Source organism: Pantherophis guttatus, chromosome 3, assembly GCF_059756535.1.
Source record: "Pantherophis guttatus breed Tessera chromosome 3, ASM5975653v1, whole genome shotgun sequence".
In the NCBI taxonomy this organism is placed as follows: Eukaryota; Metazoa; Chordata; class Lepidosauria; order Squamata; family Colubridae; genus Pantherophis; species Pantherophis guttatus.
In genome coordinates, this window is record NC_142065.1 from 91,215,909 (window position 1) to 91,234,208 (window position 18,300).

Below are 18,300 nucleotides of genomic sequence, written 5' to 3' on the forward strand. Positions count from 1 at the left end.
GGAATTTTTTTTTTTGTTCATTTCCGCGGGAGCCGCCATCTTGTCGGCGGTTGGCGGAGTCGCTCTGCGTTCAAGCTGGAAGGCTTCAGCCCGCCTTACTCGCGCGGCCTAGTCGCCCGCTCCTTTGGCGCCAGCGACTTGTTTTTCGCTGGGGCCGCTATGGCCAATAACTGCCCTCTCGTGGGGCCCGGCAACTGCCACCCGCTGCCGCCTCACCAGTCGCCGCAGCAGCAGCAGCAACAACACCAGGGGATCCTGCAACAGCAGCAGAATCCGCAGGCCGGCGCCGTTTTGTCTCCCCCGTTAGCGCTCCAGAGCGCGGGCCCCAAACCGGCCGCCTCGGGCAAGCAAGGCAACGCTCTGCCTCTGTGGGGGAATGAAAAGACCATGAACCTAAACCCCATGATCCTCACCAACATCCTCTCGTCCCCTTACTTCAAGGTGCAGCTTTACGAGCTGAAGACCTACCACGAGGTGGTCGACGAGATCTTTTTCAAGGTGAGCGGGCGAGGCGGGATAGGAAATAATAGGCCACTTGGGGAACGGGGGCGAAGCTAGAGGGATCCTCGAAACGAGGCTCTCTTGAGGCCGAACATTGTGGCCTCCGGCCTTCGAGTTGGGTGGGCCTCCCTTCCCACTTCCTTCTGAAAGAAAGAGGCTAGAAAGGGGCTGCTCTTCCTCCCCTTCCTATTTCGAAATCAACGGAGGGGGCCTTACACCGGAATGTTTGTGCAAAAGGGGCAGCCAAAACCTACAAAAAGTAGATGTAAACCTCTCGACCTAATTCCTGACCCCAATTGTGTGTTGGTACTATTTGGGAGTGGGTGGGTCGGAAAAAGCACTGGTTTTGTGTTGAAGCCTATCCCTTTGGAAAAATTCTCAGTATGGAAAAGGAATGGAATGAAAGTAAGGTTAAATATAGTTTTCCGTTCCATGCTGCTTCCACACCTAAAGTGAGAGTGAATTTTACTTTGTTTTTTTCTCTCCCAGAAACACAGGGTAGCGTATATTAGAATCTAATTTTATAACAGTTGTGAGAAATAGTTGCCCTGAGGAGTATGACCCCATCGCGCTGCATGATGAGCTTAATGGATGAATGAGTTCCTGGTCTAAAATTCTATGTTTACCAGATGTCCCAATATATCATTGTGATTGAGTATTATTTATTCTTTCGTTTTTTGTAACTGCTTCTCTGGGGGGGAAAATACTAATGAACTTTGTGAGACTTGGTTTTATTTACATATGGGTAATACACTAGTAATTTTAGTATAGATACTACCATTCTATGTTATAATGGCTAGCTGGACACGGCATCTACTTGACTTTTTACTGGCCTTGAAAAGCAAAATACAGACATTAAAATTTAGATAAATAGTTACTAGGAAACATAAACAATACTAAGCTATAAAATTTGGATTATATCATGGAGATGCTGCAAATGTCGTAACTGAACAATGATCATAAGTCACTTTTTTCAGTACCACAACTTTCAATAGTTACTAAATGAACAGTTGTGAATCAAGAACGATCTGTAAAATGCTAAATTAAGTTTTCACCCTTGAGAAGGCATTCAAAGATCAATTTGCTAATTTTTTTTCTTGTAATCTAATCTGAAAAATTTGATCAGATTCAAAAAGTATTCTGAACTGTGAGTTAAATAAGGCTTTTCAGAGTCAGAACTGTGTTAGCATTACACAAGAGGAATTGCTTCTTAGTGTTTTCTATTAAATTTCAATTATTTTAAGTTGCAGGCAACATAAGGGATTGCAAGGTAATCTGTTGGAGATCTAGTTTTTATAGAATTATCCAAGCCTACACCATAAATCTGGATTTGTGGATGTGTTTGAGGCTCTATTGGTCAGAATCAGTCAAAACTCATTTGTCCTAATCTCACCAGAAATTCCGGGATGTGATAACTAAGGTTGGTAACTTAGATGACACCTCCTTTATCTTATTGACAAGCATTATGTGAAAGCCTTGATGGATCAAAGCCATTATGGGTGACAGACTGAGACCCACCTGGTAACAGTCATATGTTTTTGATTGCAACTTGGGGTGCTAAAGAGTATGAATGAATGAAATGAAAGAGAGAAACATAGTATTTGTCGGAAAGAAAGGGGAAAGGTTTATTAAGGTGGGCTTGTGGAGTGGAGTTGATGAATAAATGCATGCATGGAAGTGAAGATATAGTTTATGAAATTAAAGGGTAAGAGCTATTTCAGAAAGGATGAAGTTACATTCAGATTGTATGGGTGTATATAGAAGTACACATTATGTTTCATTGATAGTAGAAATGAAAGCACCAGGAATGAGTTTACAGAAAAAATATGTGACATTCTGAATGAATGCAAATCAGGAAAAAAATGTCATGAATATGTGAGAACAAAAATGAATACAAAACTCAGCCATTTGAAAGCCCCAATATTGTCATTAGTCTTTGGCAAGTATTTGTGTTGAAAAATGTTAATTATGTATGTATGTATGTATGTATGTATGTATATGTATATTGAATCTAAGTTTCTTTATACATATATCTTGCCCCGATTTTACCCTGAATTAAAGGATTACAGGGTCATAATGACTTTTTATGGTAATCCATATATAGATAATCCTTGATGTATACTCAAAATTGAGCCTAACAATTATGATCATGATTCTTGATAAGTAAAACAGGTCATTACATAACTGAGTTAATTTTATTTACCTTTTTTGCAATAGTTGTAAAGTGAACCCATTGTTCACTATAAGCAGTTTTTGCCAGAAACCAGTTTCTGGCAAAAATGTAAATCATAGTTTGTTGGAAGACTACCAATAAATCTAAAAACATGTATTATTTTACTGTTTATGATAAAAAGTTTGAGGGAATCGGTGAAGGGAAGAAGTGTGATGAAAGATTCTGATTGTGGGATATGCCATTTTTAGATAGTGTCGGGTTGTTTTTTGGGGGAAATGGACATAAAAAAGGCAAATGAAAAAAATAACTGGAGGAAAAAAAATACAAGTCCTTTATAACAAACTGTTAGAAAATAAATTAGTCAATCCCCCAGGATAAATGGAAAATCAGTGTAAGAAAACAGAATATGGAAGCAATTTTGAATACAATGAAAATACACTGCTCAAAAAAATAAAGGCAACACAAAAATACGACATCCTAGATCTGAATGAATGAAATATTCGTAGTAAATACTTTGTTCATTACATAGTTGAATGTGCTGACAACAAAATCACACAATTATCAATGGAAATCAAATTTATCAACCCATGGAGGTTTGGATTTGGAGTTACACTCAAAATTAAAGTGGAAAAAAACACTACAGGCTGATCCAACTTTGATGTAATGTCCTTAAAACAAGTCAAAATGAAGCTTAGTAGTGTGTGTGGCCTCCACGTGCCTGTATGACCTCCCTACAATGCCTGGGCATGCTCCTGATGAGGTGGCAGATGGTCTCCTGAGGGATCTACTCCCACACCTGGACTAAAGAATCCCCCAACTCCTGGACAGTCTGTGGTGCAACGTGGCGTTGGTGAATGGAGCGAGACATGATGTCCCAGATGTGCTCAATTGGATTCAGGTCTGGGGAACGGGCGGGCCAGTCCATAGCATCAATGCCTTCATCTTGCAAGAACTGCTGACACACTCCAGCCACATGAGGTCTAGCATTTGCGTGCATTAGGAGGAACCCAGGGCCAACCACACCAGCATATGATCTCACAAGGGGTCTGAGGATCTCATCTCGATATCTAATGGCAGTCAGGCTATCTCTGGCGAGCACATGGAGGGCTGTGCGGCCCCCCAAAGAAATGCCACTCCACACTGACCCACTGCCAAACCGGTCATGCTGGAGGATGTTGCAGGCAGCAGAACATTCTCCACGGCGTCTCCAGACCCTGTCACGTCTGTCACATGTGCTCACTGTGAACCTGTTTTCATCTGTGAAGAGCACAGGGTGCCAGTGGCGAAGTTGCCAATCTTGGTGTTCTCTGGCAAATGCCAAACATCCTGCACGGTGTTGGGCTGTAAGCACAACACCCACCTGTGGACGTCGGGTCCTCATACCATCCTCATGGAGTCTGTTTCTGACCGTTTGAGCAGCCACATGCACATTTGTGGCCCGCTGGAGGTCATTTTGCAAGGCTCTGGCAGTGCTCCTCCTGTCCCTACTTGCACAAAGGCGGAGGTAGTGGTCCTGATGCTGGGTTGTTGCCCTCCTACGGCCTCTTCCACGTCTCCTGATGTACTGGCCTGTCTCCTGGTAGCTCCTCCATGCTCTGGACACTACGCTGACTGTCACAGCAAACCTTGCCACAGCTCACATTGATGTACCATCCTGGATGAGCTGCACTATCTGAGCCACTTGTGTGGGTTGTAGACTCCGTCTCATGCTACCACTAGAGTGACAGCACCGTCAGCATTCAAAAGTGACCAAACCATCAGCCAGAAAGCATAGAAACTGAGAAGTGGTCTGTGGTCACCACTTGCAGAACCGTTCCTTTATTGGAGATGTCTTGCTAACTGCCTATGCTTTCCATCTGTTGTCTATTCCATTTGCACAACAGTATGTGAAATTGATTGTCAATCTGTTTCTACCTAAGTGGACAGTTTGATTTCACAGAAGTGTGATTGACTTGGAGTTACATTGTGTTGTTTAAGTGTTCCCTTTATTTTTTTTTTAGCAGTGTAATTGCATTGTACTGTGTCACAGAAGCATGTAGAGTTATTTTAATAGGAAAAAGGAGACTTGGTAGAAAGATGAAGTGAAAGATGCTATGGATACAGAAAAAAATCATACAAAAATGCTGCAAAATTGGGCTGAAGCAAAAGTGGAGTGCTGGGAGAAGAATTTATAGATTAGTATTGCAGTGATGATAATACATTGAAGAATAGAATTGAAACAAATACAATAAATTTTAATGTCTGAAGGAATGAAAAGGAGAATGCGAAATATTGAAAAATGGTAAGGCTGTAGTCTTAGATGACATAGTTGGAGAAATGGTAAAACACGGGTATAGTTTACTGATCATTTGTATGATTTCCTTAAAGTGTGCTTGAAGACTGTCTGACCTTGACAATTGGAAGAATTTATTGATTAAATTTATAGGCTACCCATCTCGCCTTCAAAAGAAGCCATGGGTGGAAGAATTTACCATACTGTATACAGTGGGAAGTATAACAAAAGTGAATGCAAAAACTACAGGGAATTTTTGTTATATATCATTGGGAAAGTGCCTGACAGAATTCTAATTGAAAGATTCTTTAAGGTGACAATAAGAAAAAATTCAGATGGATGCTGCTTTTCAACAGGTCATTGAGAAGTACATGAACTCAGCAGTGTACTATATAAGTGTTGATTTAGAAATGCATATGATAAATAAAATAAGCTTGAATTATGGAATGTTCTAGACAGTGATGGCTAACCTTTTTACCATCACGTGCCAGGAGGGGGGTGGTCAGGGGGTGGTCACGCATGTGCCCACACACCCCGCACTCCTGGCACACGATGGCCCGGTAAGCCCGTTTTTCTTTCTCACCTGGCTCCAGGGCCTCTCTAGGAGTCTGGGGAGGATGAAAATGGCCTTCCCCAGCACCCCACCCCCACCCCTGGAGGTCCTCCGGAGGCCGAAAACTGCCCATTTAACAACTTCCGGTGGGACTGGAAGATCTGTTTTTTGCTGTCCCCAGCCTCCAGGGCCTCTCTAGGAGTCTGGGGAGGGCGAAAACGGCCTTCCCCCACACCCCCAGAAGTCCTCCGGAGACCGAAAATGCCCCGTTTGACAAGTTCCGGTGGGACTGAAAGTTGTCAAATGGGGCGTTTTCTGCCTCCGGAGGACCTCTGGGGGATAGACAAGGCCATTTTCGTTCTTCCCAGACTCCTAGAGAGGCCCTGGAGCCAGGTGAGAAAGAAAAACGGGCCTCCCCCCCATCCCCCGGGCCCTCCGGAAGCAGGAAACAGCCTGTTTCCCTACTTTTGGTGGGCCCAGAAGACCTGAAAATCAGCATGCCGGCGCAGACATGCGTGCCAGAGCTGAACTCGCATGCCCACTAATATGGCTACGCGTGCCACAGGTTTGCCATCACGGTTCTAGACAAATACGGACTTAAGTGTTGGGTGTTGAATACAGTAAGTCTGGCATATGATGCATGGTTAAAAATAAATGGATTACATAGCAAATGTATTCATCAGAGGTATGTGATAACCTTTTGGTTGTTTAATGTGTTTATCATTAAATCTGAGAAATTCTTGTGGTGGCAGAGGGGTATTGGTTAGAAATGTGAATGCAACGGTAGTTTTATGTGCAGCTGATGTGTTGCTGGCTGAAAGTCTAATTTGCAGTATAGGTAGTCCTCAACTTACATCTGTAAAGGAGCCTGCCCAATATGGTTATAAAGCAGGTCACATTACCAGATCTGTTTTACCATTAGTTTGCTGTGATTGTTAAGCAAACCCATTGTTTGCTGTGGGGTATTTTTGTCCCAAACCAGAAGTAAATACCAGTACCAATTTTCAGCAAAAATGTAAATCAGAACCACCTGACCATTGGATACTTGCAAGTGGCCATAATTGCAGGCCTTTTGCCAAGCACACAAAAGGTAGTCACATGCAAGGAGGTGACTGTCAAAGCCAAATCATAAGTACCTTTGGGAATCTTTGTAGCTTCAGGCAGTCACTAAACGACCAGTCGGAAGTTGAGCACTAAGTATAAATGTGACAAGTATAGTATAAGGAAAATTGAATGAACAGCTTCCACCATTTATCAATAAATGAAGTAAAACTAGAATAAGAATTTATATATATTTGGTAAAATGTTTGCTAAAGATGCAGAAATGGATTGAGAAATTTTAAGATGTGCTATCTGCTTATAGAAAATAGCAAGTAGTACATGTTCTTTTGTGAGGAATGTGTATTTGTCAAAATCAGTGAAAGTGGTTATGTATAAGAGCTTTTTGAGAACTGGAGAATGATTTTGGTCATTATATTCAATGCCAAAACAAATACAAACATGACATTATTGGAGAATCAGCTCCTAGTTAATTAAATGTGGATATTAGGATAATATGGGAGGAGAACAAACATCACCATTATCAGACACAGTTGTGCTACTGATTTGTTTATTTTGGTTAATTTTTCTGCAATTAACTTTAAAATTTATTTCAACTATGGATATATAGTTTTCATTCAGTTTTAAGCTATGAACATTTCCTTATTTTTGCAATTTACAAATCAATTCTTGATTTAGAATGAATTATTCAAAAGAAATGGTTACATGTTTACATGTGTGCTCTAAATTTAGATATTTTAAAAATAATAAAAGCCACATATAAGTTGTGTGTGTGTGTTTGTGAAACTTATTTTATCACCTATTACATTCTGCACTCAATGGAGGAAATTAAGAATAGTTTTTTGGGAGTAAAAGAATGTGTGCTTTCATTTTCTTCTCATTCTTTGAACTATAGAAATATCTCTTTGCTTAGGTCTGCTGCTGTAAATCCTATCGTCTTTTTTCTTTTTCTTTGCACTTTTCAAAAGTGGCGTAATAGCATCTATATTTTATTTATTTATTTAATCCCACTTTTATTTTTATGAACAACTCAAGGCAGTGAACGTACCTAATACTACTTCTTCCTCGTGTTTTCTCCACAACAGTAATCCTGTGAAATGGGTTGGGCTGAGAGAGAGAGTGACTGGCTCAATGTCACTCAGCCAGCTTTCATGCCTTAGGCAGGACTAAAAGGCACAGTCTCCTGGTTTTTAGCATGGTGCTTTTACCAATAAGGCAAACTGGCACTGATGTATTCTGTTCTACACAGGGTGGATTTGATTTAAATCGAGTTGATTTAAATCACAATTTAAATCATGATTTAAATCACTAGTAAAAAGGCTTGATTTAAATCAACTCGATTTAAATCATAATTTTTAAAGAGCAACTGTCATCTCTGCTACTCCTTTGACCCACTGTTGACTCACAGATAGTCCCAGTGTTGTAGAATATACAGCCTCATGCTACATAACTGAGCTCCATTTCATGCTGAATAAACTAAATTATTTATGTATCTTAAATAAAAAACTATCTTACGATAGATTTTTACCCCAAAAGTTTTTTATTAAAATAAATTTGATAAAAATCAAAAAAATCGGATTTAAATAAAAAAAATCGGATTTTTTTTTATTTATTTATTTAAAAATCATTGATTTTTATCCATCCTGGTTCTACACACGAACTGCAGAATAGACTGATTAGGACTTACCATTCATTTCTATACACTACTGTTAACAAACACTTTAACAAAATATTAGCTTGAAGTTGCTATTGATATCTTTATTTGGTTTGTTTTTATTTTAAACAATGCCTAAACCTTTCTATAACATTTAAGAGTCTTCCAATTTCTGATCAGTATTTTGCAATTATGTTCACTTTACTTATGAAGACCTGATATGTTTGCTCAAACAAGGGATGCTGTAATAATTGATAATCATTATTGCATCATGTGGTAGTGAGTTGCATAAGATGTTATGATTTGGGTGATGTTCTTTTTCATCACTTTTTCATGGAATTCATAGTAATTGGGGCATGTCCAAATTTCTTATAGTTTGGAATATACAGAAACAATATGCTTAATGAAAAGATAAAATTATAATGACATTGTGTCAGACAGAAGAAAATCAAATATAAACATGAAGTTATGGTGGATTTAATTAATTTGTTACTTGTTTACAGGTTACCCATGTTGAGCCTTGGGAGAAGGGAAGCAGAAAAACTGCAGGTCAAACAGGGATGTGCGGAGGGGTAAGTAGAAGTACGTGATTTCTGCATTTTGGAGTTAATCTTTTCAAAACGACCGATAAAAAACTTTAGTTTGCAAGCTCTCACCCAGTTCATTAGTACAATTAGTCCTCGATTTATGACTGCAATTGAGCCCAACATTTCCATTATTAAACAAGGCTGTTATTAAGTGAGTTGTGCTTCATTTTATGATCTTTTGCCACAGTTAAGTGAATCCTGTAATTGTTGAACAAATCGGGCTTTCCCTGTTGACTTGCTATGTCAGAAGCTGACAGTTACAAATGGTGATCACATGACCTCAGGATAATGCAACTGCCATAAATACATGCCAAGTGCTCAAATTTTGATCACATGACCATGGGGATGCTGCAACGGTTGCAAATATGAAAAAAGGTCATAAGTCAACTTTTTAACTGCCGTTGTAGTTTTGAAGAGTCGCTGAATGAATGGTTGTAAATTGAGGATTACCTGTAGATCGGTCCATTAAAAGTTTTATTCATAACTCATGGAACATATTTTTATTTCAGGGTGAGATTTTCCTTATATTTATTGTTATGAAATCTGTTTGAATATTAGTAGCTCGGATTGGGAGTTAGGCTATTGGTTTGAGCTCCGAGCTTGGCAATTTGGTTGCAAACGTTTTGTCACCATTCGAAGAATCATCATCTGCGCTTTGAATTGTACTCGTCTGTCAGAACACAGGTCTTTAAATACCTTAGGTATTAATAGCTTGGGTTGGTCTAATTACCAACCCGAGCTACTAAAATTCAAACATATTTCATAACAGTAAATATGAGGAAAATCTCACTCTGAAATAAAAATATGTTCCATGAGTTATGAACAAAACATTTAATGGATCAAACTAGAGGTAATCCTTGACTTACAACCATTCATTTAGCAACCGTTCAAAGTTACAACATTTTGATACCTTAGGTCCGTGATGGCGATCCTATGGCACGCGTGTTGGAAGTGGTGAGCAGAGCTATCTCTACGGGCACACCAGCCATCGCCTGTTGCTCTTTCTGGCGCTCCCGCATGTGCACACCAGGGAGCTGCTCTTCCGGTTTGTGGTATTCCCCCCACGTGCACACTCTCTTTCAGCACTTGGTGCCGAAAAGGTTCGCCAACACTGCCTTAGGTATTTAAAGACCTGTGTTCTGAGAGATGAGCACAATTCAAAATGCACTGATAATGTCTCCTCAAATGGTGACTAAATGTTTGCAACCAAATTGCCAAACTCGGAGTTATAATGGAGATTAAGATGATTAAAAATAATCTTTCCTAATGATAAATGTAGTGCTAATTTTTATATTTTATACTTAATCAAATGCTAATTTTTATTAATTTCTAGGTTCTCAGTTTTTTAAAGAAGAAACATAAGCTTTATATAAATAATAAGTCAATAAGTTAAAATTTAAGTTTTAAAAACATTAATAAAATTTTACTTTGTGAAACGTTTTCATTTTAGAATATTACTTCCCAGTTTAGCAAACACTGCATACATAACATATTTATCCCTTATTCTAAGAGGAACAAACATGCAGACAAGTTATATGTACATGTTTTCTCTTCAAGCTTTTCAAATGTGTGAAGAAGAAAACAGGTTTCATGTGTTGACTTTTTTAATTTTATTTTATTGATTTATTTTTAATGTTAGCCACCCAGATTCACTCTGGCAAAATGGATGGACATGTAAATCTAAGTAAGGAAATAAAATATTTCTTCCCTAAGCTATGCAAGCAAGCCCCAGTTGAATGATTGGCAATAATGTCATTTCATTGAGAGAAGATGTAGCTTCTTGTACTACGTACACCTAAATCCGTTCTTCCTTCTCCTAAAAATTTGAGCACAGAAAATAATTTATTTAAAAAAAAACCTCACCTATATTGTTCCTCTGTTGAATCAATTATGGGTTTGTTTTTTTCTCTTCTCATTTTGAAAGGTGCGAGGAGTTGGAACTGGAGGTATAGTGTCTACAGCCTTTTGCCTCTTGTACAAGTTATTTACTTTGAAGCTTACCCGTAAGCAAGTGATGGGACTAATAACTCATATAGATTCCCCATACATTAGGGCCCTTGGATTCATGTATATTAGGTAAGTAGTTTTGTATTTAATTACAAACGTTTTATCCACAGGAAAAAAAATGTTAAATTTACACAATTACTTTGTATTTCAGGTACACACAGCCTCCAAAAGATTTATGGGACTGGTTTGAATCCTTTCTCGATGATGAGGAGGTATGTCAACAAGGGTAATACTTTGTTTTCTTTTTTCTTTTCTTTCTGATATTTTAAATATTTTATGAAATGCAAAAATAATCTTTAACTGCAAATCTTAGCAGTAAAAACTTTCATCCTTAATGATGTGCAAACTTGGATTCACTTTCTAACTTTATTAAAAGTTAATCATTTCTCAGAACTCAAGAGAAAGGTGTTTTATGTTAGGAAGCAATATGTTGATAGTTTTGAATTGCCACTTTTTTAAACAATAAACAATAAATGTTTTCACTTCTAGAATTGTCCACTAAACTTAAATTTTCAAAAAAACAAAACAAAAACCAAAACAAATTTCTATAGTAATTAGGAACTCCATATATATATATCTTGCTTCAATGTCAAATTCCTCTAGTCCCCATACATTAGTTTATCTGAATTCTTTTTTTACACACACACAGCACTGATCTGATGTGAATTCTTTAGGTTTTATCACAAACATGTTTGTTATAGTACCCATATACTATACAATATTATACAATAACAGTGGTTATTGAAATCAAGTGATGCAGTCTCTTAAAGTGAGATTTAGATGGATTTCTTTCATTCATTACACATGCACATACACAACACTGGCACATTTATTTATTTATTTATTTATTTATCATGTTCTCAGTTCTTATTCATAACTAATTCATGGCTCAGTTTTTCACCCAACTAACTAAAACTGAAGGAATATAGAGGAATCACTTTCATATGTTAACATATTTTCCAGTTTGCCAGTGTTGAAGATGTGAAAGCATCTATATCTATAAATATATATTTGCCTAAATATAATGTTTTTATGAATTCATTGATATTCTATTTATATTTTTCAGGAACTACATTTAAGCTAATGTATTGTTTTCTTCTTTAGAAAGAAAATCTTTGCAACGATTTTGTTTGGAAAAACTGTATTTCTGAACACTTAAATGTGTGTGAGTGCAAGCAGTTTTACATACAGATTTTCTGTTCCTGTTTTAGATAACAAATCTCACTTTCCTTGTGTGCTTGCACTATAGGTTTGGGCCTGACAATAGCTGACTAACATGTCCTGAGCTGTGAGAGGGCATAGCAAGAAGGCCTTCATGCGGTAATGACCCTTTTCCGAGACAATGGTCATCATGGATTATGCGTTTCCAATTATTTCTTACTTTATTTATTTGTTGCATAACTCTAAATTAGAAAACTCACTGCTTCAAGGCAGTTGGTTTGCTATTGCTTCCTATTTAGGTAGAGTCCATTTTATACTACAGACTTTTCTGATCATTTTTAGACAGGAATGGTCATCCTAAGTATGGATAAATGGTAGTTCTAATTTGTGGCAATAGTCCTCAAAATACCAGATAATGTAGAACAAATTACTGTTCCTTTATGGAATAACCATATGTGATAATAGAATACAACTCAGTTATGCTAATATTTCAACCTGATTTACTAAGAAATGGATCCTTTTCTGCCTGGCTGCAGGAATAGTCTATACCTGCATGCTTAGGTATTAAATCAAATTTCCAGCCAGTAAAATAGCAAAATGCAAAGATGCAAGAGATGAAGTTCATATAAGAGCTTAATTATCAGCAAAAACAGCTAAGCCATCGTATTTGAAATATGGCAATCAGTATAAGTAGCATTTGTTTCTAAATAAATTTTAGATAGCTTCTCACAATCAGAATGTGTTTTGTGTTTTGTGTTTCTCTTTTGAAGGACCTTGATGTGAAAGCAGGTGGCGGCTGCATGATGACCATTGGAGAAATGCTACGCTCTTTTCTTACTAAGCTTGAATGGTTTTCTACGTTATTTCCGAGAATTCCTGTACCGGTACAAAAGAACATTGATCAACAAATTAAAGCCAGACCTAGAAAAATCAAGAAGGATGGCAAAGAGGGAGTAGAAGAAACAGACAGGCATACAGAGCGTAGACGTTCAAGGTTATATTTTAACTTTATAAAATAAATTTTAATCATTCTCTTATAATTTGGCATAATCATTGCATTACTTTGCTATTGTAAATATTATTTATCTATTGCTATTACACAAATAATATATCATTTTGAACTAACAAACTGCTTCATGTTATTTTCTCAGCTCCTTTGTAAGAATGGTACATATTCCCATATGGTAGTTAAGTTGTGATAAATGGACTTCACTATTAGGTGTTCATGGTTGAAGTGAAATTTAATTTGAACACCTGCTCATGTAGAGGTAGTCCTCAGTGACCATTTGTTCAATGACCATTCAAAGCTAGGATATGCGGAATGAATGGTAGTTACAGCTGGTCCTTGAAGTTATGATTGTTCTTGTGCCCTGCAGTCATACGATCAACATTTGGATACTTGGCAACCTGCCATTTATAACTGCAGTGTGCACTTCAGTGCCCTCCCCCCTTAATTCTGCCCTTTTGTCTGCCCTGTATTCTACTGACACTGTACCCCTGCTCACCCAACCTGATCTTCACCATCTTCTTTCTTCCATTGCTGATGTGACATGCCCAGCTGAGGCAGTTGCTGACCCTCCATGCATCTATTATATGAGGTTAAATTTCCTGTATTTACTAGTAGCTTGGTGCCCTTTGCTCAGTCTTGATTAGTCTTGCAAGTTTACATAGGATTTATGTGACCCTGTTTGATCTCCAACCCATTTGTTTAGGGAAAGTTGGGTGAAGGGGGTTGGAAAATATCCTAGAAGAAATAGTTCATCTAGATCCTTGCCAATCTGGACCAAAAACTGCATTTATTTCTATTGTAAATTATTATAATGGGACCTGTATAATGGGAATCACAGTCCTTTGGATTTTATTAAACCTCTCCAGAGATGCAGAGTTTATCATACCTAGTGCTTAGAAGTTATCAGGGACTGAATAGGTCAAAAAGGTTCAAGTTGAATGTGTAATGATTCAGAAAGATTTTTAGTAGCTCTGACTTGGACTTTGAATGGAGTTTCACTGATGAAGGAGCATGTGTGAAGTGTAGATTCTCTTGAATCTGTGGCTCCTCCTAGAGGAATAAATAGATCCATTCTTTGAGTGCATTGGCTATATTTACTCATATCCTCATCACCCATATTAGACTATTGCAACATGCTCCATTTCAAATTGCTTATTATTCAGAAATTTCAACTAACAATGAATGTGAGAGCCCATATCCTGACAGATGAAATCCAGTTCAGCAGAGTAACACTTCTTTGATTACTATAGTGGTCACCTGTAGATTTCCTAATCCAGTTCAAAGTGCTAGTTGGTAGTTATCTCTAAATCTTTTCATAGCTTGGATCCTGGCTGTCTTTGGGACTGTGTGATCCAAATAGAATCTGTTCATCCCGCATGTTCAAGTCATGAAAGCCTGTGGTAGATACCCACTATTCATGAAGCTAAAGAGATGGGAACCAGAAAAGTTGCCTTTTGTGTGGCTGCCTGGTCTTATGGTTTGTCCATTTCAAGATAAACCCATCTTTGAGTTAACTCTGATGAAAGAAGTAAAAGCAATCGTTTTTCAACATTTTTTCCTGTTATAATTTATATGTTAGCTGCTATTACATCTCAGTTTATTCATTGATCTTTATTTCTAAAATAACAGTTTTGTGATTTTATGTTCTAGGTTCTTTTATTTATATAAGATGACCTGTGTCTTCTGATGGGGATGGCAATTAAATACTTATATAAAGTATTTAATGTAAATTAAACAGTCACCCAGTTTTGTTGAGGATTGGGCGATATACAAATACAATTAATTATGCTAAGTAGACACCAGAAGTTGATCAAATGATTGCACCCTGCCTCTGTGCATTTTCTTATACATTACATCAGGTATAATAAATTAATAATGCAAAAATTTGATTCTTAAAGTTGATAACCCAACAGATGAAAAAGTTCAGATGTTCTACAGTTAAATACTTGTGAAAAAACTCTGTTTCTAAAGCATTATGTCATTTTAATATAGGTCTCCGAGAAGATCCTTGAGTCCTAGGAGGTCACCTAGAAGATCAAGAAGCAGAAGTCATCATCGGGAAGGACGGGGTTCATCCAGTTTTGACAGAGAATTGGAAAGGGAAAGGGAGCGACAAAGATTAGAGCGTGAAGCTAAGGAGAGAGAGAGGGAAAGGCGACGGTCTCGAAGTTCTGATCGTGCATTGGAACGTAGGCGGAGTCGGGAAAGGCACAGAAGTCGAAGCCGCGATCGAAAAGGAGACAGGAGAGAGAGAGAGAAAGAAAATGAAAGAAATAAAAGGAAGGAGCGTGACCATGACAAAGAGAGAGGTGTTGAAAGAGAACGAGATCGCTCTAGAGAGAGAGAACATTCTCGAGAAAAATCGAAAGACAGAAAAGGTAAAAATGAAGGAGATGAAAGGAGGCACAAAGATGAAAAAGATGAAAGGAAGCATAAAGATGAAAAAAGAGATGCCAAAAAGGAGAGGAGGCATAGCCGAAGCCGAAGTAGGGATCGTAAGCATAGGAGCAGAAGTACAAGTAGAAATGCTAGCAAGCATAGTAGAAGCAGGAGTAAAGACAAGTCAAGTAAACATAAAAGTGGAAGTAAAGAGAAATCAAACAAGCAGAGCAGAAGCAGAAGCAGAGGAAGAACTGATAGCAGTGAAAAGTCTCGAAAACGAGACCGTAGTCCTAGTAAAGAAAGATCACAAAAACGTAGCAAAAGCAAAGAACGTTCCCACAGACATGACCACAGCGATAAGGACCACTCAGATAAACATGATCAGAGGAGCCAAAGTACAGAACAAGAAAATCAAGAAAAACCATCTAAAAACAAAGATGAGACTGTATAAATATTCAGAAATGGATCACATTGAATCCTATAAATGTTTTGAAATCTTGCTTATTTTTTCTTAAAATCGAGATTGTGCAGTAGTTGATGAGCACTCTTCTTCAACCTCCCTCTAGGCTGCAGATTGTCATTTCCTATTTTGAGTAGGGAAGTGCCTTTGTAATCCCATTAAAAGTGTTGGCTATTCCAGTCCATTTATTTAGTTAATTTCATGATGCAAATCTATTTGTGCATTTTTTTAAAAAAAAATGTTCAACTGTTTCTGAAATGTACAATCTGTACATATGTCCTGAAACTGTTGTAATTCCTTTGGCATGGTTGCCATGTTGGTTAAATTTGTATACGGCAATAAAACTGCCACTAATTCTACTTTGTTTTATAGATGTGGAATTATGGTTTCTATCTTTGCATTAGCATGGCTGTGCTTTGCATAATAGTATGGCAGAAGCTTTTAAGGATGGGTCTTGAACATGTATTATATCTAAAATATTTATGTGCATTCAGCATCCATGAAGGTTGCAGTTCTAGAACTGTTGTCTTGGGAACACATTTAAAACACATTTTAACTGTGAAACTCAAGAATGTGTTATAATTAGATTAGACTTTTCAAAGGAGGTAGCAATTTAAGGCAGGGATATAGATTTGGCTGAGTTTTATGTAGTAGTCAATGCTACCTCACAGGGACATTTAAGATTGATAATCCTATGTACCATATCTGCATATACTTTATGGCTAGTGTTTATTGTTCATGTAAAAATTCTTTCAATACAAATTACCTTATGTTTTTCATTTGTTATGTTATGCCCTTGCCCTGTTATTCATGAAACAACCTTAGGCTAACAAAGATGTATTGAGGGAGGCAGGATGGCAAAATAAGGTCAAATACCAGACTTTTAAGTTTCAGACTGTCAGATCTTTTTTTTATAAATGAGACATTTAAAATAAAACATTCTTCATAGTGTTCCTTTCGTAATGCATAATGTTTTTTTAATCAAAGATTTGTGATCATTGCTTGAGCTGAAGAACTTTTCTCTAACAACAGGAACTAAATTTTAAAACATTTTATTACCTGTGAGATAATGTCAAAATGCCGAACCGAAAGATAAATCATATCACAAAAGTTCATATCTGTTTGGTAGATTTGTTCTAGTGGCCTGTATAAGAAATATCTGGAATAAAGACTGGATTAATTTATTTGTGGTTATCACCAGTTCATTGTGAAAAACAAGTCAGCCTGGGCATGCATAAACAATAGAAATTGCAGTTCATTGTGTAAAGAGTAGACCTCTGGTCTATGAGCAAAACTACTGAACAAGCCAATTGGCTGAGTGGTTTTATAACAGAATGGAGAACTAGTTTGGTACCTTTATGATGCTTATTAGGTTATTAATAGTAATCTTTATATAGTGAAAATAGCCTGCATGTCATCCTCAAAGACATACAGGAAAAATATATTTTATAGTGTTAAATTCTCCATAATGGTTCACATTGGGGAAAGGATATAAATATGCAATAATAATTACATGGTGGAATTTTATAAGAATTCTAATAGCATCTTTTCTGACTAAAATATATGGTACACATCTGTTGAAACAAGTGATCCAAAAAAAGTACAGTGGAAGCTGGATATAGAATGAAAAGGCATAAAGAGCATTACATTCCAGTTCAAAGATAGTTTTAAATATTCTTACGGAATTGTTTCAGTTTTTTCACTCAGCACCTGATGCTGATCTGCACTTCTTCCTCTGTAAATCACTGAAAATTGTATTAAAATATACATTTAAATCCAATAATTAAGGTATTGAGTTTTTATATACTCTATCTCAATTTGACCCTTTATGAACAATGTTTATCTGGTGTTTTACTTTGTAATAGAAGTGCTAAGACCTTAATCTCTTTCAGGGCAATGGGTTTTTCCCTATTCAAGATAGGTAGGGATAATTTATATACTGTATAATGTTTATTTTTTGAAACAGTCCAAGTTCAATCTGCTTTTCTAATGCCCCAGGTAATATCCTAACACATTGTTTAAACTTGATTGCTTCTGAGTGCAAAACAATGTTTAGACAATGCAGTTGTTCTAGTAATGTTGGATAGATCTCTTATGAGTGCAGAAAGTTTCAGATTTAAAATACTTTGCTACTTCTGGTAAGGATTAGTCATAAAGAAAGAAGGTAATTCCGAAAATTCACTTGAAAATTTAGAACTGAAATTATCTTCAGGGCAAGCCAAAATGGTAGCTTCATGGACACACTCCTTTTTTTATGAATAACAATATGGAAATGGTTTGCTATAACCACCTTTCTGAAATGCTTTTTCAACAGCCCTAGTCTCTCCGCTGTGTATTAATTAGGCCTTAACTTTTTGCAATCAATCAAATACAAGCAACCTCTGGCTTTGGTAATGGTTTTTGCTTCCTTCGGGGTTAAGTAACATGACTTGAGGTTGGTTTAGGCAGAGTGCTTTCTTGTCACATTTAGTTCATTCCCTTC

The 18,300-nt window shown here is 37.2% G+C and overlaps 2 protein-coding genes across 2 annotated transcripts in view; one reads left to right on the top strand and one right to left on the bottom strand.

Moving 5' to 3' along the window:
* The first annotated feature begins 8 nt into the window (after nucleotides 1–8).
* PRPF38B (pre-mRNA processing factor 38B) lies at nucleotides 9–17,002 on the top strand. The gene is made up of 6 exons (XM_034437396.3): nucleotides 9–498; nucleotides 8,716–8,784; nucleotides 10,724–10,875; nucleotides 10,958–11,018; nucleotides 12,738–12,961; nucleotides 14,969–17,002. The coding sequence occupies exons 1-6, from the start codon at nucleotides 160–162 to the stop codon at nucleotides 15,807–15,809; spliced, it is 1,686 nt and encodes a 561-aa protein (XP_034293287.1). The 5' UTR covers nucleotides 9–159; the 3' UTR covers nucleotides 15,810–17,002.
* Nucleotides 13,698–18,300, bottom strand: part of FNDC7 (fibronectin type III domain containing 7) — a 20,874-nt gene continuing 16,271 nt past the window's right edge. Inside the window, exon 13 of the mRNA XM_034437394.2 lies at nucleotides 13,698–17,563. Coding sequence (XP_034293285.1) covers nucleotides 17,496–17,563 — 68 coding nt within the window. The 3' untranslated portion in view covers nucleotides 13,698–17,495. The remainder of the gene's footprint in view (nucleotides 17,564–18,300) is intronic.